The following is a 23,183-nucleotide window of genomic DNA, read 5'->3' on the forward strand; positions in this document are numbered from 1 at the left end:
GTGTCCAGGTCACGTACTAGCAGTGGAAGGGCTCCTGTCTCATTCCTTCCTCCAAAAAATCTGACACTTTTTGGATCTGCCCTAACCCGCTTCAGCAGAGAAGGGTGTGGACAGAAATGACTGGTTTCCCTTGCGCGGGGGGGAAATGAAGTTATCCTTTGAACAGGAAGCCACAACCAGGTAGAAAATGGAGCCATCCTCTGGAGAAACTACAATTCCCAGCGGCTCCACACGGAGCACGCGCAGGCGCGTCCCCTCCCTCGCCGCCTTCAACTCCCGGCATGCTCCCCGGCGCTCTGACGCTCTCTGAGCTGCCCAGCCCGGGCGAGCTTCCGGTTTCCGCCTTACTTGGCCACGACGGACTACAGCTCCCAGCCTGTGCGGAGCCGAGATGCCTTATTGGGCTTCCGTTCTGCACTGGGACTCCATTTCCCAAAAGCCCGAGAGGCGGGGACGAGCGGGGCTGAGCACCCATGTGCAGAGGTGACCCGCGGAGGCTCAGCAGTGCAATGCAAAGGGAAGTGACCGCCGTTTAGCCCAGAGGGTTGCAATACCTGGGCTCATCCGGAGGCAGGTGCGGGAAGGGCTTTCCTTTTTCCTGGCTGTGGCATAGTCCCGCTCCCGCGAGGTTTCTTGCCACTGAAAGCTCGGAGCGGGCGGGTGCTGAAGAGGGCTGGGGCCCGATGATTTCTAGGGTCCAGGTCCGCACCGTGGATGAGGCTGGGGGGCGGGGGAGCCGTGACCTGAGAGGCGACCAAATGGTCAGCCCCACGACCGTGCACTGGACATCCAGAGCACGCAGTGGACGCTCCGCTGCGGAAGGTGCACCAGGCTCTCCAGACTGTGGAAGGAACCGAAGGGAAAGTTCTAAGGGGCGTGCTAGCCGCTCTGGGCTGGCTCCTGGCATCTCCCGGAGTCGCAGAACTAGAATGACTGACTGGGCTTCATCCATAAGTTGCACGTTTCCAGTTCTGTGAATATTTCAACAAAGTTGACACAGGTGTATGAAAGTAGGTAGGAAATTACAGTCTAGAGCTTATATGATATTGTGCTAATATAATCATTGCATAGTTATATTCTTCCTGATGTTATTACATATTATATGATTATATAGTATGGCACATTTAAGGGTTTTTTTCTTTTTTCTTTTTTTTTGGGGGGGGGGCGGGTACTGGGGATTGAAGTCAGGGGCACTCCACCACTGAGCCGCATCCCCAGCCCTATTTTGTATTTTATTTAGAGACAGGGTCTCACTGAGTTGCTCAGTGCCTCTCCCTTGCTGAGGCTGGCTTTGAATCTCAGTGTGCCACCAAGCCCGACCACACTTTATTGTTTATTCTCTTTCCACGACTGGAATATGGAACAGAATGAGTTAAGGAACTCGGTGCAGCCCTCCATGCAAGTGACTTGGGTCTTATGATTGGCCCTGCTCCCGTTAAGCTGCATGAACTAGGGCAAGCCGTTCCGGCTCTCAGGTCCTCGGTTTCCTAGTCTGTAGAAGGGACCTATCAAACTTGAACCTACAGTCTTTCTCTGGGCAATGTGAAGACCAAGTATGAGGAATATTGAAATTCCCAGCATTAAGCTTGTCACACAGTAGTGGTGTATCACCATTTATTGACTCTGAATAGGAATACTTGGGCCCTTACATTCAACCACTATTAATTTATAATAGTATTGGGACCTTTTCAAAGATTTTCTTACTGAGATGTACCTTTTTATTTTTCTGCAGTCCTGGGGATTGAACCCAGGGCCCCACATATGCTAAGGCAAGCACTCTACCACTGAGCTACGTCCCCAGCCCTCATACTGAGATATATAAAGAAAAAAATTTTTTTTTCCACTATTAATTTAAGCCAGTTGAATTTTTAGAAAATGCAAATGTTATGGAAAGGAACAAAATGGAAATTGACAGCCCTCTTATATAGTTCTTCCGCACAACCAGGACTTTATTTTTTTATTTTTAAATAATATTTATTTATTTATTTTTTAGTTTTTGACAGACACAACATCTTTCTTTGTATGTGGTGCTGAGGATTGAACCCCGGCCGCACGCATGCCAGGCGAGCGCGCTACCGCTTGAGCCACATCCCTAGCTCCCACAACCAGGACTTTAGTTTATTTCCTTTCCACAAATATTAATGCCCACACCAGAATATATATTACATAACATGTATACGTATATGCATGATATATATGATTAATTTACCCCAAAAGGATAATACTAGTCACATGATCCTACACCTTGCTTTGTTAAAATATTAAAAATAACATAAATGACACGAAGAGCCCTGAAAAGTTTTACGGATGGTGAAACTGACACTCAGAAGGTAAGTTGTCTAGGGTCACACAGCAAAAGAACAGAGCACAGTGTAGAACCTAGATGACAGTAAGGAGTCAAGTGGTCTGACTCCATCGTCCAGGGTTCTTCATGCCATTAGAATGCATTTTATTAGTATTTGGAAGGTAGGGTCTTCCTTCTCCACAAAAGAAGATTAACAGACCTTCTTTATCACTTGTCCTTGAATTTAAATGATAGGATTCAGCGAAGCACCTAGCATGGTACCTAGTGTTCAGTAAACTAAAGATAGCTTTAAATTATTTGTTTATGCAGTATGGGGATTGAACCTAGGGTCTTGTGTTAAGCTAAGCAAGCACTCTACCACTGAGTTCCATCCCCAGTCCTTTTTTATTTTTTTATTTTTTATTTTTTTGTTATAGGTGTTAGGGATTGAACTCAAGGGATGCTTTACCACTGAGCCACAAGCTCAGCTCTTTTTACTTTTTTTTTATTTTGAGACAGGTTTTGCTAAGTTGCTTAGAGCTTACTAAATTGCTGAGTCTGTCCTTGAACTTGGGATCCTCTACCCTCCGTTCCTGGAGTTACTGGGATTATAGCACATACAGCCATGCCTGGCTAGCTGCTATTATTTTTGCCATTTCTTTTATTAGCTCATTAATTTAGTTCACTGCACAAACTTGGGAGGCTTGTAACACATACTTAATTGAGAAATTTGGGACCTAAAAACCTAAGGGTTAGACCCCACTAGTTTGCAGGGTACATCAGAGCCTATAGTAGGAACCGCGCTGTTGGTCCTTTCCCTTAGAAAAGAAGCCAGTCTTGGGGAGGAGTAGTTATTTCCTGTCTGAGAATAGACCTGGGAAGTGAGATAGGGACATTTTAGCTCCTGTTTTTTTCTGCTACCTCTTTGTTCATTGCCTTGTAACTGCCGGCCTTTGGACCCTATGCCAGGAATTTGTTCCATTACTTATTTTCTTCCTATCCTGTGTTTTATATATTTGACTAATAATTCCCTTGTGTACCTACTATGTGCCAAGCTCTACTTGGATCTGCTGGATTTTGAAGTGAGCTAGATACAAGGGTCTTTGGCCTCAGTTAATTTTTTTTTTTTTTAATTCAAAGTCAGATGTGGGTTTGAATAATGATTTCCCACACTTTACCTTTGTGGCCACTGGCAAGTTATTTAATCTCTCTGTCCTTATTTGAAAAGTGAAGATCATAGTATCAGCTTGTGAGAATTCAATGAGATGGGATCCACTGAGCAGTTGAGTTAGTGCTTTAAAAATGTCCCTTTGTTTCTTTGTCCTCTTTTATCTCTATCCAGAGCTAACGAGCAAAGTTTCTGAGTCTTCACTGGCGAAGAGAATTCTCAAAGCTCCTAGCTATGCGTCTCTCTGTATTGCTGGCCTTGGCATCCAAGGTCACTCTGCCCCCTCACTACCGCTATGGGATGAGCCGCCCAGGTTCCCTGGCAGACAAGAGGAAGAACCCCCCAGGGACCAGGCGGCGCCCCGTGGTTGTGGAACCCATCTCTGATGAAGACTGGCATCTGTTCTGTGGGGACATGGTGAGAGCCTCAGGCTAACAGAGTGATGGGGAGTCCTGGGCAAGGGTCCCCCTTCCTGAGCCTCTGTCTTCCCACAGGTGCAGATCCTGGAAGGCAAGGATGCAGGGAAGCAGGGCAAGGTGGTTCAAGTCATCCGGCAGCGGAATTGGGTAGTCCTGGAGGGGCTGAACACGGTGAGTAAAGAGGAGGGGGACGCTCAGGTCTGTCCCTCTGCATTAAGAGCAGCCCCGGGTGAGAGTGGCGGAGGGAATGGTTGTGAAACTGGACCTTTTACTTTTTAGTTGGGGCCAAATGTGCTGAGCTGCTGTGGGCGAGCCCCCACCCCCTTGCTTCCTGACACAGCCTCCTCTCTCTTGAACAGCATTTCCGCTACATTGGCAGGACAAAGGATTCTCCGGGAACCATGATCCCTAGTGAAGCCCCTTTGCTCCACTCCCAGGTCAAACTTGTGGATCCTGTGGACAGGCAAGCACGTGGGCTCCGTTAGAGGACTCCTCACCCTCAAGTCCATGAAGGTGTTGACCACAGCCAGGGATGGGCAGCCCATTTATCCAGCGGGAATGGTCGGTTAGGTGCTCTAGATGTTGAGGGGTCCATCACCTAGCCATAATTCCTGCGGGTAGTCCCAGGAGAAGTAGAGACACAGGGTGGCAGTCTGTGTTTCTAGCATTGACTTCACGTTTGGGTTGGGGTGTGGCTGGGAGCCTGGCTCCTAGGTCGTGCTCATTTTTTTTCCACCAGGAAACCCACCGAGATTGAGTGGAGATTTACGGAGGCAGGAGAGCGAGTACGAGTCTCCACAAGATCAGGAAGAATTATCCCCAAACCTGAATTTCCCAGAGCTGACGGCATTGTCCCTGAAACATGGACTGGTGAGGCTGCATGGGGGTCAGGGAGAGGATGGGGACAGCGGGAATGAGAGGAAAGGATGTTGGCAACCCTCCCACGTCCCGTCTCCTTTCCTCTGACTCAACAGATGGTCCCAAAGACACATCAGTGGAAGATGCTATGGAAAGAACTTACGTGCCTCGTCTGAAGACACTGGAGGAAGAGGTGATGGAGGCAATGGGGATCCAGGAGACCCGGAAACACAAGAAAGTCTATTGGTATTGAGTCTGGGGAAGACAGCTTCTCCGGCTTTTTATCTTAGCCTTGAAGGCCAAAGCACTATTTTCAGACACCAATAAAGTGCCGCCGTTAGTCTTCCTGTGTGCAGCTGCTGTCTGTGCTGGAGTGGCACCCAGCCCATAAGCCATATCCAGGGCCTGCAGGAGGGAGCCTTTGTCTTCCTGTTGGCATGGAACCAGGGTGAAAGGTAGCCAGCCTGAAGGAAGCCCTCCCAGGACAGGGCTGCATACTCAGGAGTGGTAACCAAGGGAAGAGAAAGGTTTCCTCAAAGGAGACCTCCGAGCAGCAGAAGCTGCTACCCAGGCCTCTTGCTAAGGAGGGCACATGTCTGTTCTGTTCTTTATAAAAATAGAAGAGCTGAGCACCGTGGCGCACACCTGTAATTCTAGTGACTTTGGAGGTTGCAGCAGGATGGTGGCAATTTTTAGGTCAGCTTGAGCAATTCAGTGAGATCCTGTCTCAAAAAGAAGGGCTGGGAATGTAGCTCAGTGGCAAAGTGCCCCTGGTTCAATCCCCAGTATCACCCCCCCCACCCCCATCCAAAAAAAAAGGAATGAAAGTCAAGTCATTGTGTTTAAATGTTTTTCTTTATTGATTTGTTTCAATGCCAGGTATCATTCCCAGGGCTTCCCACATGCTAGGCAAGTGCTCTGCCACTGAGCCACACCCCCAGCCCAGTTTTTAATAAATTAACAATAAAACTTCACACAATATTACATAACGTCGACAGAGAGAGAGAGAGTATGAAACAGAGTTGGTAGACAGCTGGGATCCCAGGGAGGATGCAGGCTGCTGTGCACCCATGGGGTTTCAGAAGGGTCTGCCTTGGGGTATTCAGCTGTCTTCAGTCTCCAGGGCAGAGAAGGCCTGGCCCAGGGGCATCTTGGTGGCCACCAGAACCAGGTTTCTAGGAGACAGCTCTGGGCTGAAAATGGGCAGGAGCTCAGCATGGAAGCCTAGAAGAAAGGGCTAATCAGAAGTGTCTTGAGACATCCACCCCCTTTTCCCAAGGGGACAAGAGAGACCCTGTTCTCAATGATGGAGTGCTTGCTTAAAATCTGTTCCAGGAAGGCACCACCAGAGGCTCACTTGGTAGGATTTTTTTTTTTAAATCGTTTGTGTGTGTGTGTGTGAGAGAGAGAGAACCCAGGCCTTGTGCATGCATGGTAAGCACTCTATCAATTGAGGGGTATCCCAGGCCGGAATGTGCATTCTTTAACAAACCCCATACCCCAGCCCACCAGCGATGACCCAGGCCCAACAGATGTGGGGCCTGGGACTTGAAGGACCAACCCCAGAACTCCAGCTCCTCACCCTGCTCCTGAAGGTAGAGCAGCCGGTCCAGCAGAATCAGCGTCTCTACCAGCGGGGCCAGAAGAAGTGCCAGGCTGAAGAAAGCCACCACACGGTTCTCCTGGGCCTGGTGGGCCCGGAGGGTCGCCAGGTTCAACGGCAGATGGGGATCCAATCCCACTCGCTGTAGCCCACGACGCACGTATCTGTGGAATCGGCCCCAAACAGCACTCAGTTTGGTTTTAGAAACCTCTACCTCCCACTTGAACTTTGCTATCCTAACATGCATTTTAAAATTTTATTATTATTTTGGCAGTACTGGGGAAGACTGAATCCAGGGGTACTTTACCTCTGAACTACATCCCTAGTGCTTTTTATTTTTGAGACATGGTCATGCTAACTTGCCCAAGCAGGCCTTGAACATGCAATCCTCCCGTCTCAGCCTCTTAAGTGTGAGTACCATATCCAGCCTCATTTATTTTACTTTTAAGAGGTGAGGTCTTGGGCTAGGGACATAGCTCAGTTGGTAGAGTGCTTGCCTCGAAAGTTCAAGGCCTGACTTCAATCCCCAACACCACAATAAACAAATAGAGGTGAGGTCTTGCTATATTGCTCAGGCTGGCTCCAAACTCAGGGACTGAAGAGATCCTCCTGTCTTGCCTCTTAAGTGGCTGGAACTAGAGGCATTCACCATAGTGCCTGACCCAATACGCTGGGTGTTTTTTGTTTTTCTTTCTTTCTTTCTCTTTGTATGGTACTAGGGATTGAACCCAGGGTCTCATGCATACTAGGCAGGTGCTCTACCACTGAGCTACATCCCAGCCTTAACATACATTTTAAATGTTTCTCTCGCTGTGAATTCTGCCAATATCAACTGATACAAAAACTTATTTTCAGCCAGTTTTGTCCAAATTAGCCATATTTTAAGCATTTAAAAAACTATAAAAGCTGGGCCCAGCTGTGCACACCTGTAATTCAGGCATTCAGAAGGCTGAGGTAGAAGGATGACAAGTTCAAAACCAGCCTTGACAACTTAGTGAGATGCTGTCCTGAAATTTAAAAAAATAAAAGTGCTGCTCAGTGGTAAAACACTCCTGGGTTCTATTTCCAGTACCAAAAAAAAAGGAAAATACAACTTTCCATTTGGCTGGCGTCTAGCTTGGTGGTGGAGTTTGCCTAGTAAAGCCCTAGGTTCAATTCCCAGTGCTGCAAAAAACAAATTTTATGAACCATACATGGTGGCACACACCTATAATCCCAGCACCTTGGAGGCTGAGGCAGGAGGATCTCAAGTTCAAAACAAGCCTCAGCAACTTTGTGAGGCCCTGTCTCTAAATAAAAAATAAGGGCTGGCTCAGTGGTTGAACACTCGTGGGTTCAATCCCTAGTAACAAACAAACAAACAAATAAATAAACATAATTTTTTTCCCTTTCTTTTGGGTGGTAATGGGGATTGAACCCAGGGGTGCTCTACCACTACACCAGATAGCCCTCCCCTTTGACTTTTCATTTTAAGACAGTTTGCTAAAATTACCCAGGTTAGTCTTGAATTTGTGATCCTCCTGCCTGACCCTCCTGAGTAGCTGGGATTATTACAGGAGTGTGCCACTGCTCCCAGCAAATGAACATCTTCTTTCAAAGAAATTTGAAGAAGTCGCCCCAGTCAGAAAACTGAACATCACCTCTCTGGGCAAGAGCTTCTCTTTGGATGTGCTAACAAGTGGGGTCTCGAGGTAGTGATCCCCCACCCCCCACCGCAACCTCACTCTTCGATCTTGAGCTCGTGGACCCTGGGGATCCCCTGCACCCCAGGCCGACGGAGCTCAGGCCGGGCACGTCGGATGACCATCTCCAGTGCTGCTCGGTAGCAGTGGGTTCGGAGGCCAGGGCCAGCTTTCTGTAGCCGCTCGGCATACTCCTCCAGGGCATGGCAGGCCCCCTCCCGGAGCCTGTAGGGCAGTTCAGAGCCAGGCAGCCCAGCCACCCACTGACTCAGCGGGTAGCCTCCAGGGTCACTAAGCTTCATGTAGCAGCAGCCCACGGAGGCCAGGGCCACCACCTCTGGGCAACAGCAGAAGTGCCTCAGCAAGGCCACACTCAGATCCCCGCAGGCGTGGAGGCCCGTCAGCAGCAGGCGGGCACTGCCACACTGTGAGCTGTCCAGTGGAAGCAGAAGTTCCCCACACAGGGCTGTGGGGTCCACCCACTGGACCACGTGGTAAGGGGAGTGGCGAGGGCCTGTTTGGGCCACCTGTGGAGGCAAGACAAGACAAAGACAGGTGGAAAGTTCTTGTTCCCAGACCACCTCAGGCCACTGGAAGACCTGTCCACTGTCACTTCCTCAGAAGGAACATGAGAAAGAAGCTGGGCCACAGGGAAGGGCTGGATCATGAATCCAGAGACAAGATAAACTCTTGTGTTTATCACCATTAATTTTGTAAATATTTTCATCTGTCAAACTCAGTTTTTCTTTTTTCCTATTATTATTATTTGGCTGTGAGAGATCAAACCCGAGTCTTGTGCACGGCGGGCCACAATCAACTACTGAGCTACACCTTCAGCCTCCCCAGGGTTTTGTTCTGCAGTACTGGAGACTGAACCAAGGGCCCCCCATGCACACTCTGAACTACATCCCCGGCCCTTTTTATTTATTTTTATTTTGAGACAGGGTTTAAGTTGCTCAGGCTAGCCTTGAACCTGTGATCTTCCTGCCTTGAGTTCCTGAATTGCCACCATAGCTGGCTCTTAACTAATAACTGAGTCTAGTATCTGACAGGACTGGGGATGTAGCTCAATGGTAAAGTGCTTGCCTGGCATGAACAAGGCCCTGGGTTTGACCCCCAGCACCACAACCAGTAATAATGCCCGACTGGCCACATCTGGCTGTTATGAGAAGAACATATTGGTGTGAAAAGCATTTTGTCATTTTGGGTACTAGGGAATGATTCCAGGGACTCTTCACCACTAAGTTATATCCCCAGCACGTTTTATTTTGTTGGTACTGGGGATTAAAACTAAGGGTGCTTTATTCCTTAGCTATATCCTTAGCCCTTTTATTTTTTACTTTTTGAGACGATGTCTTGAAGTTACTTAGAGCCTTGCTAAGTTGCTGAAGCTGGCCCCAAACTTCCAATCCTCCTGCCTCTCCATGCCCAGTTCTAGCCAAACAGATCCTGCTCCTGCAGCCCAGGCTTCAGTAAGGGCTAACCTACCTGTGGGTTCTTCTTCTCCTCTTTTTCTAGAGCCTGAAGGAGTTCCTGGTCCAGGCGCTGGGCTCTCTCCACCAGTCTCTGATTCCCTTCAATGCTCTTCACCTTTAGTCCCAGCCCCAGAGACATGAAGCGGGAGAGGTGGCCCTGAAGGCATGAGGAGGACAAAGGCAGCCCCATTCAGTGCCCTATCCACTGTTATCCTCAGTGGTCTGGACACTGGGATTTAAGGCCCCACAGAAAGCTTAAATTCTGCCCTGCCTGGTGCACCATTTCTCAGCACCTGCCTCTCTGGGCCTGAGGTCTGATTACCTGCCTTCTAGATATCCTCATGATTCAAAAAGACAGTGAACCAGGGGTTTGTCTCACCTGGCCTGAGCCCACGTCCACAACCTGGGTGCATCCTGTGAGATCACTCAGCTTCTTTACCAACTGAAAGAGGAGGGAACAAAGGTCTCCTGGCCATTGGCTCTTGACTCCCTGAGCAAACACCAGGGAAGAGTGTTTGGGTATGAGGGTACAGGAGTCAAAGATGGAAATGTAAGGTGGATAGAGGGCGCCATTGAAGATAAAAGAGATGGAAATCAGTCAAAGATGAGAGTGGTGCCCCTTCCAGGTTGAGGCCATTTTGCTTGCCCTTTACGTCAGTGACTCAATCTCCTCCACAGAATAAGAGCCTTGGTGAAGCTAAAACCAGACTGAAGATGCAAAAATGGGAATAAGAGTGATTGAGATATAGCTTGTCAATCAATCCAAAACGATGGAGGTATGATTACAGTAAAACTGCTCACAGAGGAACTTCTAGGGCTTCCATGGGAGGAAAGGGGCACACACTTGTAACCCATGGACTTAAGGAGTGCCTGGGTTCCCAGATACCATCTACATTTCAGCCATCTCCTCACCTCTCCCAGTCTCCGAATCTCATGCTGCTTCTTGGGCCTGACGTGTTTCCGGAAGGGGGCTGTCAGTCGGGAGCTCTGGCTGGGGTTCTCCAGGAACTCTGAGGGGGTTTGAAAGCCAGGCGTCCGGGTAAAGGCCAGGGCATAGGCTGTGGACTTCAGGGCCAGCAGGGTGAGTGGCCACACCGACCTGTACCTGAGATATTCCAGCCCAGGCCACCAGTGAATCATCCTATCACATTCCCAGGGCACCAGTTTATAACCCAAGGACCCAGGAAAAGCTCAAGAGACTCTGAGCAATAGCTTGTTGCAGGACCGAGTGCCTTGGGCTCCCCAGCACAGGACCCCTTTGGCCATACCTGACCACCTCCCCTTCCCCAGGCATCCCCAGTAGCAGTGTGGCCAGCTGTGGTGGGTTCAGTCCATCCAGCGCTTCCTGCCATGAGCAAGGGAGTGTGCCCCACAAGTTATCTGTGAAAAATTCCTGTAGGAAAAGGAAAAAAGCAATCAGCAGGATACTATCTTCTATCATTCCCACTCTCCCCCACTCTTCTCTCCCTGTTGCATGTGCTGAACATCTGTATTTTTTCTCATTGATTTATTCACCACAAATTCTAGGGCTAAGTGGGGGTGGTGGCCCACACCTACAATGCCAGCAACTTGGGTGGCTGAGGCAGGAGAATCACAAATTTGGGGCCAGTCTCAGCAGCTTAGTGAGACCCTGCCTCAAAATTAAATAAAGGGCTGGGGATGTAGCTCAATGGTAGAATATTTTAACCACAAACCTTACTATTATGTATAAATATAATGTACTATTTAAAAATGGAAAAAATAAATAACTTGTTTCATTTTTTAAAAATGGTAGGGCTGGGGATATAGTTCAGCTGGTAGAGTGCTTGCCTCGAATGCACAGGCCCTGGGTTCAATCCCCAGCACCACAAAAAAAAAAAAAAAAAAAAAAAGAAAGAAAGGTAGAGTACACTTAGGTTCAATCCTTAGTACCACAATAATTAACTAATTAATTAATTCTGGGCTTTGTTTGGGTCATGTACCAAGTTTCTAATCTAAGCTCAGAAAATACAAAAATAAAGCAGAGATAAAATTTTTGCAGAATTTACTGCCTCCTTCCAGCACTGCTGGCCCATATGGCCACTGGCTGCAACCAGCAAATACCTCCTACTCTTCAGAATCAGCTCTTTTGTCAAGCCTGCTCCAGTGCCCTCAACTCCCAGGTGGTTTACCTGGGCACAGTAGCACACACCTTTAATCCTAGCAATAGGAGGCTGAGGCAGGAGGATCCCAAGTTCAAGGCCAGCCAGCCTCAGCAACTTTGTGAGAACCTCAACAACTTCAAGGGACCCTGTCTCAAAAGTAAAAAGGACTGAGGATATACCTTACTGTCAAAGCACTCCCGGGTGCCCACCCCCTCCCCCCCTCCCCGCAAAAAAAAAATTTTAAAGGAAAAAAACAAATGACTCAGTTTTTTTTTTTTTTTTCTTTTGGTACTGAGGATTGAACCCAATGGTGTTTGTTTTATCAAGGAAATACATCCAAAGCCCTCCCCACTTTTATCTTGAGACAGGGTCTCACTAAGTTGCTTTAAGGCCTCATTGAGTTGCTGAGGTAGGCCTTGAATTTGCAACCCTCTTGTCTCAGCCTCTCATGAGTATTACAGGTGTGGGCCACCTCTGGGGCTTAAGGTAGATGCTATTTTAACCCCCATTTTACAGATATGGAAACTGATACAGCAATTAAATAATTTGCCCAAGTCAAAAAACTAGTAAGTAGCAGAACTGGGACTTGAAACAGGTTTCACTAGAGTCCTTGATCTTAACTAGTCTGCTCTATTGCCTTTCTATGGAGGAAAGCATTCCAGACAGATCAATAATTGCAACTGTAAAGGCCCAGATGCCTGCCACATTTGTGGAAAAGAAATCAGGCCAATTTGAAGCACAGCAGAGTGAATGTAAGAGAATGAAATCTGATGAGGATTGAAGAGGCAACAGCCAGATCATATACAGTGGGTCTTTTGGTACCAGGTATTGAAACCCAGGGGTGCCTAACCACTGAGCCACTTCCCCAGCCCTTTTTATATTTTATTTGGAGACAGGGTCCCGCCAAGTTAGTCAGGACCTTGATAAGTTGCTGAGGCTGGCTTTGAGCCTCCAAATCTGCTGGGATTGCAGGTGTGCACCACCACACCCAGCTATATACGTGTTTGTAGATAATAAAATTATTTCATCAAAGGACCTAGATAGCAAGAAATGCCATGATACAACTTACATTTGAAAGGCTCCTTCAGTGAAGAGCTGGTTATGGAGGAGGAGAAGTAAATACAGAGAGACATTAGGAAGTAGTTTAGGAGAGAGATGGTGGCTTTCAGGATGATAGCAATGGATATGGAACAAAACAATTAATTTAGAATCTATTCTGAAGGTAGAGAACTTGAAGCATTAGATTGTGGATCAATTAAGAGCTGAATCAAGGATGGTTTCTGGTTTGGGGTCTACACAACTCAATGGATGTGCTGTTTACACATCATCTCATTTGTTCTTCACAATGATCCTTCAGATAGAGATCCACTTTGCAGATTAAACTGGGGGTAGGAGTAAAAGGAGGAGAAAGAGGAGAAGGGGTGGGGGGGGGAGAAGAGCCTAAGATTAACACAGTAGAGGAGGTAAGATTCTAGTCCTAGTCTGTCTGATGCCAAAGTTGAACTATCCACAAAACAAGGAATTTATTCAAGGTTTGAATGAATGAATGAATGAACACATGACTTCTTGGAACACTTCTTGTATTTCTGGAGAGTTCAACGCACCTCCAGCCCAGCTCAAATAAATGTCCATGTATTATATTACCTTGGATTTTGAGAAACTTGGAAAAACAACCTAAGTATTAGAAAAGGGAGGGGGTAGCCCCAGGTTTTTTGAAATTATTATTATTTGTAAATGGACACAATGCCTTTATTTTTATTTTTTAAAATTTTTATGTGGTGCTGAGGTCGAACCCAGTGCTTCACACGTGCTAGGAAAGCGCTCTATCACTAGGCTACAACCCCTGCCCCAAATCACCCCAATTTTAAGCTTTTCTTGTACAAAAACAAACTCAAAGAACTCTCCAAAATTCTCTCCCTGTCGTGGACACCTAGCCAACCACACGACCAGCAGCACCCCGCCCACAGCCCTGTGGCCTCACGATGATGTAGGCATCCAGGATGGAACGGTAGAGTGCCAGGACACGGGTGAGGTTCACAGCTAGCTGCCTCCTCTCCTCCGGAGAGAGGCCCCGGGCGGAGACACCCGGCATCCCGGGATGCAGCCGGTGGCGCAGCGGGCGAGAATGCGCGGGAAAGTGGACCCAGAGTCAGAACCGCGCTGGCCCAGGACCCGGGCCGGGCTCATCCGCAGGCAGAACGCGAAGAGTTTCGAGCCCGGTGTCGGACGCAGCTTCTCCGGTTTACCATTCTGGAGTTACAAATATGAGGCTCAGCCCCCGACCGCCCGACGTCACAAGTCAAGACGTCTGACTGCGCGGTGTCTGGCTGCGAGGCACCTGGGGCGGGGTGTCGGCGCCGTGACGCCACAGAGACGCGCAGCCGCCCTACGTTCACCAAGTGGGCGGGCGAAACTTAAGTCCCGCCCTTTCCCGTGTAAGGCCCTCCCCTCCCGGAAGTGGGGCCTTGAGTTCCCGGCGCGCTGCAGTTCGGACTAGTAGCGGCTTCTCCTTACCTTCGAGTTGTACCTCCACGGAGCTAGAGGGGCCGGGGAGCGAATCCCGCCCCCGCCCCCACCCACACCACCGCCCCCGCCGCCGCCGCTGCCGCTCCTCACACACTCGGAGTCATTGGCTTCGCTACCGGAAGCGGGGGCGCTGCGGGCGCGCGCGCGCCGGCCCCCGACACGTTCCAACCCGCGCGCCTGCCGTCCCGGGGCTCGTCGGCACATGCCGACTTCCGCCTCAGGCTCGGGACGCTTCCGTTCCTAGAGAGGCCCATCTTGGAGGTAGGTATAAGGGCTTGTGGGGACGGTCCCCACCGGGAGAACCGTCGGAATGTGCTTGCTGAGGTGGGCGACCTCGATTGTTAATCCCCTGCCACCCGGCACCGCTGTCGTGTGGTGTCAAAGGTCTCCGCCTGGGAGGACTTGGGTGAGATGCGCGTGGAGGTTACTTCCTCCCAGCAGATCCGAGAGAGGGGTGCCTGGATTTGTGTCTCTATTCGTGGGCTCACGACTCAGATGCCACCTGTGCCGTACTCCGGTGTCACACTCCTCACCTGAGCATCTTAGACATTGTCTTTCTGGTCGGATTACAGCGCTGGCCTGTTCTGGCTTCCCGGACCTCAGGCTTCGAACTCGACGGGCCCATTGGGTCCTTCTTTTTCTTTGGTGCTGGTGATGGAACCCGGGGCCTCCGTCCTGCTAAGCACTGCACTCCACAGCTGAGCCCAGCCCTTTCATTTTACAGTGAGACTGAGACCTTAAAAGGTGAATGACACTCCTAAGACCGCGCAGTTGTGAATCGTGGGACTTCCTGGCTCACACCAGTACTCCTTCCATCATTTCATGATACGGTTTCATTTCCCCTCTGATAAGTTGTTTTGATGCCTTCCCTCTCTTAAATCCCACAGAGATTGGTCTTATCTCATTTCTTCCTCTAGGCCTATGGGTGCAGGTACCAGGATCGCTTTCTTCCCCAGGGTTTTCTGCAGACCTTCTCATGTTGGACAATGTGATTCATTAGAAAAAGAGCCCCTCATCCTCTTCCTATCCATGAGCCACTCTTCCTAACTGCTCTCCCATCATCCACTGCCCTCATGTCTGCTATACTCCTGAATCTGGATTTTGGGAGATCTCCACCCAAAAAGGCATTGGAAGGAAATGCCAAGCATCGAAAGTTTGTTAAGAGGCGGCGGCTCTTGGAACAGAGGGGCGTTCTCAATAAAAAGAAGCAGACTCCTAGCAGGGTGACTAGATTACACTCAGAACCTCCAAAGAAAGGGGAAAATGTGAGAGTAGATGGTACTTGCAAGATCCCTCCCCTTTCAAAAAAGAACACAGCTGCATCCAGCAGTGGGTCAGGATTGTCCCTGGACAAGAAAGCTGGAGTGTCTTGGCTGACCCCTGCTCCTTCAAAGAAGACTAATTCTGTTGCAGCTAAAGTAGATTTGCTGGGGGAATTCCAGAGTGCCCTTCCAAAGATTCAGAGCCACCCAACGTGCTCCCAAAAGAAGACCCCCCAGAAGAAGAACCCTTCTCAGAACAATGCCACACAGAATTCCACCAGAGCTCACTCAGAGAGTAAGTGCTCTGGAATATCCCAGAAGTTTCCAGGAAAGATGGTGGCAATTGACTGTGAGATGGTGGGCACAGGACCCAAAGGGCATGTTAGTTCTTTGGCTCGATGTAGCATTGTCAACTATGATGGAGATGTGCTTTATGATGAGTACATCCTTCCACCCTGCCCCATTGTGGACTACCGGACCAAATGGAGCGGTATCTGCAAGAAGCACATGGTGAATGCTACACCCTTCAAGACCGCTCGGAGCCAGGTGAGAGGCATGGGTCTTGATGATGACAGTGAGGTGGGTAGGAGTAGTCTGAGATATTTTTTCCCCTGGTACTGGGCTGTGAACCCAGTAGGTACTGTACCACTGAACTATATCCCCACCCCTTTTTGTGTTTTGAGACAAGTCCTCGCTGAATTGCCCAGGATGGCCTTGAACTTGTGGTCCTCCTGGCTCATTCTCCCCAAGTCTAGGATTACAGGTGTGTGCCACTGTGCCCAGCTGTCCGAAATCTTCAGCAAACACTAAAGGACTGGAGGGAGAGAGGGAAGTATCAGATGGTTTAGAAGGCTCATTTTTCCTGGGCACAGTGGTGCACGCTCTAATCCCAGCGACTTGGGAGGCTGAGGCAGGAGGATCTCAAGTTCAAAGCCAGCCTCAGCAGCTTAGCAAGGCGCTAAGCAACTCATTGAGACCAATAAAATACAAAATAGGTCTGGGCATGTGGCTCAGTGGTCAAGTACCCCTGAGTTCAATCTCTAGTACCCACTGCCCCCCCTCACAAGTACCCCTGAGTTCAATCTCTAGTACCCACTCCCCTTACTCCTTGTTTGGGGAGTAAGAATGGTTGAAAGGAATATACAACATATTTTACTAACAAAGACCTATTTTAAGTATCAAATGGGATGGACTGAAGTATGCATAGAGAAGTAATAGCCAGTAATGAAGTGCTTTTTTTTTTTTTTTTTTTTTTTTTTTTAATTTTTGATCCTTGTGCTCGAGAGACAGGAACTCTACCAACTGAGCTATGCCCCCATCCCAGTAGCTAGTAATGAAACTGAGCAGAGTAGCAGGCATGAGGGTCCAGAGAAGGTGCTACTGGGGAATGCCTTATGGAATTGGAATCTAGGATTGAGAGAAGCCGGGTGGAGAGGGCTTCCCAAGGCAAAAAAGCGGCCTGGGAGCTGGGTGCAGTGGCACATGCCTGTAATTTCAGTTATTCTGGAGGATGAGGATCCCAAGTTTGAGGCCAGCCTGGGTAACAATGGTAGATTGCTTGTCTAGCACAAGGAAGCCTTGGGTTTTATCCCCAGTAACGCAAAAAAGAAAAAAAATAGCCTGTGGGCTGGGGTTGTGGCTCAATGGTAAAGCACTTGCCTTGCATGTGTGAGGCACTGGGTTTGATCCTCAGCACCACGTAAAAATAAAGACACTGTATGTTCACCTACAACTAGAAACATATTTTAAAAATATAACTTGTGTTCAGCACTTCTAATAAAAATGAGTCAAGTTTATTCCTTTAAAAAAAATATCCTGGGACACTGTATAGGAGAGCAGACAGCTGTTAGAGCTAGGGCATCGGGTGCACAACTGAGGCAGGTGGCCTGTGGTGAAAGGCATAAGAAACACTGGCCGGTACACAGGAGTTCTCATGCATTCAGCCAACCCACTCATCTGGCTCTGGGATAAATCTTTTTTTGATGGGCCTATATTTGCGGTGCTGAGAATTGAACCCGGTGCTTCACACATGCCAGGCAAGCACTCTACTGCTGAGCCACAACCCCAGCTCCCTGTGGTAAATTTTGAGAGCCAATAGGAAACAAAAAAGGAGATTGAGCTGGGGCCAGTGAAGGAAGAGGAAAGTGAAAGATGAATCTGCTTAGGAGTCCACCAGAGGGCACCCTGAGTCCATTTTGCAGTTTTAGGTTCCTGCTCTGCTACAATAATTCCTTAAATGCCAGAGGAGTCCTTGGAGGAGGTTCGTCAGAGGTCAGACGACTGGTTATTAGACAAGACATGGGAGAAAGAATTAAAGGACATCCTCTTCACAGGGGCACAGTTGAGTAAAGGCTTGGGAGAAACAGAAGATGGGTCTTAGATTTGTCTCACCTTTAATGAGAGCTTATGTTGAAGGACATGAAAAAAGGTGGTCGTAGACAGGAAGCTGCCATGAGCAACTAAATGCTCAGTTAATTGGGCTGCCTGTGGTTTTCATCATAAAGCACTATCCCGTGACCAGGCTGGGATTAACTAAGGTATGCTCACTGAGTGTGGCCTTTTTGATTGGGGTCTTCTTAGAAGGCCCTGCAGGACTATTGCTTTTGTTCTCAGTCTGTTTGGAATGCCATTGGGGAATGGCCTTCAGAGCCCGCAGGCATTCATTGATTGTCCTTCTTGGTAGTATGTCTTCATGCTTTAAGACCATGAAATGGTGAGAAGTTATTTGATTCCAAGACTAGTGTAAATAAGGTTTTCTCTGCAGTTTTAGTTTATAGTGGTTTTGTCTGTTTGGGTGTTAGGAATTGAAGCCAGGGACACTTTACCACTTAGATACGTCCCCATTCTTTGTTATTTTCTTATATTTTGAGACACAGTCTTGCCTAGGCTGATCTTGAGTTTGTGATCCTCCTGCTTCAGCCTCCCAAGTTGTTGGGGTTATAGGGGTGCCTCACTGTGCTCGACAGTTCTTAAGCCTCGGCAGTTTCATCACTCCTGCGAAAGTGATGAAAACCAGACCCTTCTCCCCAAAGCAACCATACTCACTTATTTGCCTGTAATCTGAGGGCTTCTCTAGTCTCCCTGGAGCCCATCTTTGACTTTGTGGGTCTCATCCATGTGTATTTCAGAAGAAGGAAAATGTGGAGAGAGTATTTCAAGGATGGGGAGGTGGGCTGTTGGTGAAAAGAAACCAGAGGGAGCTGGGCACAGTGGCACGTGCCTGTTTTCTTAGCAGTTTGGGAAAGCTGAGGCAGGAGGATCCCAAGTTTGAGCCAACCTGGGCAACTTAGCAAGACCCTATCTCAAAATAAAGAAAGGGGGCTGGGGATGTAACTCAGTGGTAAAGTGCCCCTGGTTCAATCCCAGTGTCACATTAAGGGGGGGGCAGGGACTGCTGGACATGGTGGCACTCTCCTGTAATCCCAGCACCTCCAAGGCTGAGACGGGAGGATCACGAGTTCAAAGTCAGCCTCAGCAACAGCGAGGTGCTAAGCAACTCAGTGAGACCCTGTCTCTGATAAAATACAAAATTGGGCTGGGGTGTGGCTCAGTGGTCGAGTGCCCCTGAGTTCAATCATTGGTATTCCCCCCAAAAAAATAAAAAATAAAAAAAGAGGAGCCAGTAGCCATACTGGACTTGCTGGCTGCAGAATTCCAGCTGTGTCTTATTTCTTGCCACCCCCTCCTTCACTCCTCTTCCAGATCTTGAAGATACTCTTGGGGAAGATAGTGGTAGGGCATGCCATCCACAATGACTTCAAAGCCCTGCAGTACTTTCACCCCAAGTCCCTCACCCGAGACACCTCCCAAATCCCCCTCCTCAACCGGAAGGCCAACTGCCCAGAGAATGCCACCATGTCTCTGAAGCGCCTCACCAAGCAGCTGCTACACCGGGACATACAGGTAACCTCTCCTTCAGCGCCACCCTTTCACACACACCTTGGGTGCACTGCAGGCACTCATCGCTGCCTCTCTGCAGGCTCTGACCCCACAAATGCTCAGGCTGTAGGGCTCCAAATGGCTTCTCTGGTGGGGAGAGCTTTGGGTTCAGGGGCCTAGTAGTTTCTCTATCTGTGCATTAGATATAGTAATTCCTGTGGATAATAATTCCTCCTTCACAGAATGTTCCAGGTAGTACTTTGGAAAAGGAAAAGAAAATCCAAAGGGGCTACAAAACCCTAAACAGAAGGAAGAAGTAGGCGGTGGTCTAAAAGAATAAGGAGCATACATGTGTGGCCCCCTCTGCTTGGGAGGCTAAGGCAGGAGGAAGTTCGAGGCCAGCCTTGGCAGTTTAGTGGGATCCCATCTCAAAAAAAATAAAAAGTTCTGGAGGTGTGGCTGAGTGGTAGCACACCCCTGGGCTCAGTCCCCAGGACCAAGAAAATCAAAGATAAAAAAACATGAAGCCCATGTAAGGACTGTCACATGCTGCACGTGCTTAGCATTCGAGGAGGGGTCTCCCAGGAGGCAACTGTGGGCGGGTCACACGGAGAGCAGTTGGGGGACTGGGAACAGGGAGAGTCTCAGAAGGCCTGTCTTTCATCTGGTCGTGTCCTTCTCTGTAGAACTTAGAATGGTACAGGTGCACACGCTGCCACAGAAGTGACTGAGGTGACGGTAGCAAGAACCTCCTGGGAGGATGGGGACATGGCTCAGTTGGTAAAGCACTTGCCTCGCGTGCACAAGGCGCTGGGTTCAATCCCTAGCACCACAAAATAGGGGAAAAAAGAATTTCCTGGGAGTTCAAGCCCTGAGATTAGATAAAGAGTAAGGACCCAGAGTTGTGTCTTTGCAGCCCACCTGCTAGAGGAAAAACAGCATGGAGCGGCCGCCAGGAGGCAGGATCACCAGGAAGAACATGGTTTTTGTGGCCTCATGCTCTTCTCTTCCTGTTCAGGTCGGGAAGGGCCATTCCTCTGTGGAAGACGCCCAGGCCACCATGGAGCTGTACAAGCTGGTTGAAGTTGAGTGGGAACAACACCTGGCCCAGGATGTCCCAAAAAACTAGCAGCTGTGGGGAGACAGGCCGCACCCAGGAGAACCACGGCAGCAGGTCCATGCCTGCCTCCGCTCGCTTCACACCTGTGGAAGCTGGACTTGCTGGGGAGACACTCTCCTCCCCAGACCTAATATCCACTGAAATCTCACCTCAGCTCAGTGTCCTGTATCTGGTTAAGTGTCCCATGGAAGCACGAGACCTTCACGTCAGATTCTAGCCCTGGATTGCTTATATGGTGCTAACCACGGGTCCCAGGGTGCTTTGTGCCAGTCAGGCTTTTTGGTTTCCAGGGCAGGGCATACTGGGAAATGTAGTTTCCCACATTGCCTTATTACTAGGGTGGCCATAAGTCTCTTGTTTTTTAGAGACAGGTTGAGGTTGGGGGGTCGTCCAGGTTAACCTCAAATTCCTGGGCCCCAGCAATCCTCCTTACCTCGGCTTCCTGAGTCACTGGGACTGGAAGCCTATGCTCCCATGCCCAGCATTTTTTATTCTCAAGTAATGAACAGCATCCTTTCACTTTCAAAAGTGTCCTGATTGGATACAGAATGGTTGGTCACATTGTGGATCCCAGACCTTGCTTTTGCTGCAGAGTATGCGTCCAGCCTGCTTGGGTGCCACCTACCAACTTTGAGAAGAGCCACTATTAGTGAGGTTTTGTTCTTACGGCTAGAAGACAGTGAGGTAAGAGTGTAGCTTAGAAATCAACTTTCCTGATTTAGAAAAGCAGTTTCTTACCTAGAATAGTAGAGGATTTATTTAATTTAGGTTCTTCTTAGAAAGTTGAAAATGAGTTAACCTGGTTTTAATGTTTTTGTTTTCTGTTTTTAGTCTTTTACCTTTGCTAAACCAAGCGTCTAAAACTCAGATGATCTCTTTGATAAATTTTTATAATGGAAAACAGTTGTGAGGTCATTTCTCCCCCGACCCCTTTTGTGGTGCTGGCAATTGACCCAGCCTCACGTGCGCTGGGCAAACACTCTACCAGTGGGCTATGTCCCCAGCTGGCGGGGTTTGTAGTTTGTTTTTGACTTCACATTAAATAGTATTGTCATAGGGACTGTGGCATTGTATAGTTCTGTGAGGGCCCCGGGGTCCTTGTGGGTGACATTAACTGAGGCCTCTGTCTGCTGGAAGTCATAGAGAAGCATTGACCAAGCCTTGGTATGTAACCCAAGTCACACACATGATGCCTTGTCCTGGTCCCAACCACACATCAACCAGCACACCCAAAATGACACCCGAGCCATGAAAATATCCTGACATGGACGATGCATGACCAGGACAGGAAGGCAGAGAATGATTCAGTGGGCATGAGGGAGGGACAGAGTGGGGGAGGGAAGGATGCTTGGTGACGCCAGCCTGGTCCTGCTGCCAGCTCTTCCTGGTGGTACACACCCTCATCTTGGGAAGGTGAGTCACGGGTCTGACCTTGTGTCCGGGATTACTGTCTGCATTCTGTCTTGAGAGAATGCAAGACTCCCAATGGACAACCAGGACTTGTGCTCTCTTGAGAAGCTGGTCTGATGCCAGGGGCCAGAGGCAGCCAGGACTGCCAGCGGAAGGGAAATTGCTGTAGCCAAACCAGCCCCAAGACAGCCTGGTCCTTGTGTGCTGCACTATATAGGGTTCACTCGCACAGGAGCAAGATGGTTCCTGTGAGGCCTGACCTGTAATGTCCTAGCTTCATGGAGAGGTGCCAGCCCCCCACACACACACACAGCTCTAGGTGGGAATGATCCAGGAAAGTCACAGCAAAACCTAGAAGCGCATGTGATCAGCAAACCGGGAAAGTCTTTAACATCAGTCTTCAGAATTCTTATCAGCTAAAACAAAACTGGCTTTGTGTCATGGTAAAGTAGTTACACTGACTTTTCTGCCCCACCTGCCACCCACCCAGTTTGTAGAAAGGCACCTGGTTTCTCTTGAGTACCCTGTTGGAAAGAGTTCAGTCTGCTTGTGCTCACCAAGAACCTGGAAGATGGAGGGCCTCACAGAATTTAATTGGTCACCCTCAGAGGGTGCCTGGGACCGACTATATTTTAGTTCCTTTGCTTTTCTGTCACTCTGCCCAGGGTCCTGACTTCATCTAAGCCCCATTGTGGATTGCTGTCTGAATCTCAACAAGTCCTGTCTGCCTTATGCTGTCACTTCTGACAATATGCAGGACAAATCCAAGCTCTCAGTATGCTTACTTTGCATGACATAAGGAGGTTTTCTTTTTGTTTTTTTGCAATACTGGGATTGAACCCAGTAGTGTTTTACCACTGACCTACATCCCCAGCACTTTTTGTTTTTTATTTTGGCACAGGGTCTTGCAAAGTTGCCAAGGCTGCCTTCAACTTGCAAACCTCCAGCTCAGCTTTCTAAGTAGCTAGGATGACAGGCTGGGATGACTGGTGTGTGCCACCACTCCTGGCCCATATAAGGTTCAAAGAACCTTTGTTGCAAATGAGATAGAAAAAGAGAGGGTGAGAGTCACATCCTACCAAACATTTGCTAAACTCCGTTTGGCAAAATGGTTCTTGAAAGGGTAAAGGGGACAAGTATTTTGGGATGGCCCTACTGAATCCTCTACTTGAAGAACCTCTGATCTATCGGCAGAGGCTCCAGGGAGGACTCATTTGATTCCAAGTTTAACAGATGATTAGAGCTGACAATGGGGAAGATCAACAGTACTGTAATTATGATCTTGCCTCAAGGCACATTAGTCCAAGTTCAAATTCAGAGACAATTGTGTGAATGTGATGTGCCAGGTTATATATGAATGCCTCCATCTACAGC

General features: G+C 48.8%; 3 protein-coding genes across 9 annotated transcripts; 2 read left to right on the forward strand and 1 right to left on the reverse strand.

Moving 5' to 3' along the window:
* Positions 1–412: 412 nt before the first annotated feature.
* On the forward strand, positions 413–5,072 carry Mrpl24 (mitochondrial ribosomal protein L24). 2 transcript variants are annotated; one of them, XM_013361095.4, is made up of 6 exons: positions 413–574; positions 3,627–3,869; positions 3,947–4,042; positions 4,231–4,334; positions 4,611–4,741; positions 4,846–5,072. In XM_013361095.4, exons 2-6 carry the CDS (start codon positions 3,687–3,689, stop codon positions 4,980–4,982), a joined length of 651 nt encoding a protein of 216 aa, XP_013216549.1. In that variant the 5' UTR covers positions 413–574; positions 3,627–3,686; the 3' UTR covers positions 4,983–5,072. The 2 variants fall into 2 exon arrangements, with proteins under 2 accessions (XP_013216549.1, XP_005331461.1); XM_005331404.5 differs by lacking the exon at positions 413–574 and adding an exon at positions 629–1,010.
* A 493-nt stretch (positions 5,073–5,565) lies between these two features.
* Mettl25b (methyltransferase like 25B) lies at positions 5,566–14,357 on the reverse strand. Of its 4 annotated transcripts, none has more exons than XM_005331403.5 (9): positions 14,127–14,247; positions 13,594–13,862; positions 10,758–10,882; positions 10,402–10,594; positions 9,869–9,931; positions 9,503–9,646; positions 8,057–8,541; positions 6,312–6,496; positions 5,566–5,953 (listed from the first exon to the last, which is right to left on the reverse strand). In XM_005331403.5, exons 2-9 carry the CDS (start codon positions 13,702–13,704, stop codon positions 5,832–5,834), a joined length of 1,428 nt encoding a protein of 475 aa, XP_005331460.1. In that variant the 5' UTR covers positions 13,705–13,862; positions 14,127–14,247; the 3' UTR covers positions 5,566–5,831. The 4 variants fall into 4 exon arrangements, with proteins under 4 accessions (XP_005331460.1, XP_021586222.1, XP_077883487.1 ...); XM_021730547.3 differs by lacking the exon at positions 14,127–14,247 and adding an exon at positions 12,682–12,707 and having other exon boundaries at positions 13,594–13,700; XM_078027361.1 differs by lacking the exon at positions 13,594–13,862 and having other exon boundaries at positions 14,127–14,357.
* On the forward strand, positions 14,260–21,459 carry Isg20l2 (interferon stimulated exonuclease gene 20 like 2). 3 transcript variants are annotated; one of them, XM_013361096.4, is made up of 4 exons: positions 14,260–14,399; positions 15,056–15,946; positions 19,103–19,303; positions 20,298–21,459. In XM_013361096.4, the coding sequence occupies exons 2-4, from the start codon at positions 15,212–15,214 to the stop codon at positions 20,406–20,408; spliced, it is 1,047 nt and encodes a 348-aa protein (XP_013216550.1). In that variant the 5' UTR covers positions 14,260–14,399; positions 15,056–15,211; the 3' UTR covers positions 20,409–21,459. The 3 variants fall into 3 exon arrangements, with proteins under 3 accessions (XP_013216550.1, XP_005331459.1, XP_077883489.1); XM_005331402.5 differs by lacking the exon at positions 14,260–14,399 and having other exon boundaries at positions 14,459–15,946; XM_078027363.1 differs by lacking the exons at positions 14,260–14,399; positions 19,103–19,303 and having other exon boundaries at positions 14,459–15,946.
* Positions 21,460–23,183: the final 1,724 nt, after the last annotated feature.

This window comes from Ictidomys tridecemlineatus, chromosome 11 (genome assembly GCF_052094955.1).
Source record: "Ictidomys tridecemlineatus isolate mIctTri1 chromosome 11, mIctTri1.hap1, whole genome shotgun sequence".
Lineage (NCBI taxonomy): Eukaryota > Metazoa > Chordata > Mammalia > Rodentia > Sciuridae > Ictidomys > Ictidomys tridecemlineatus.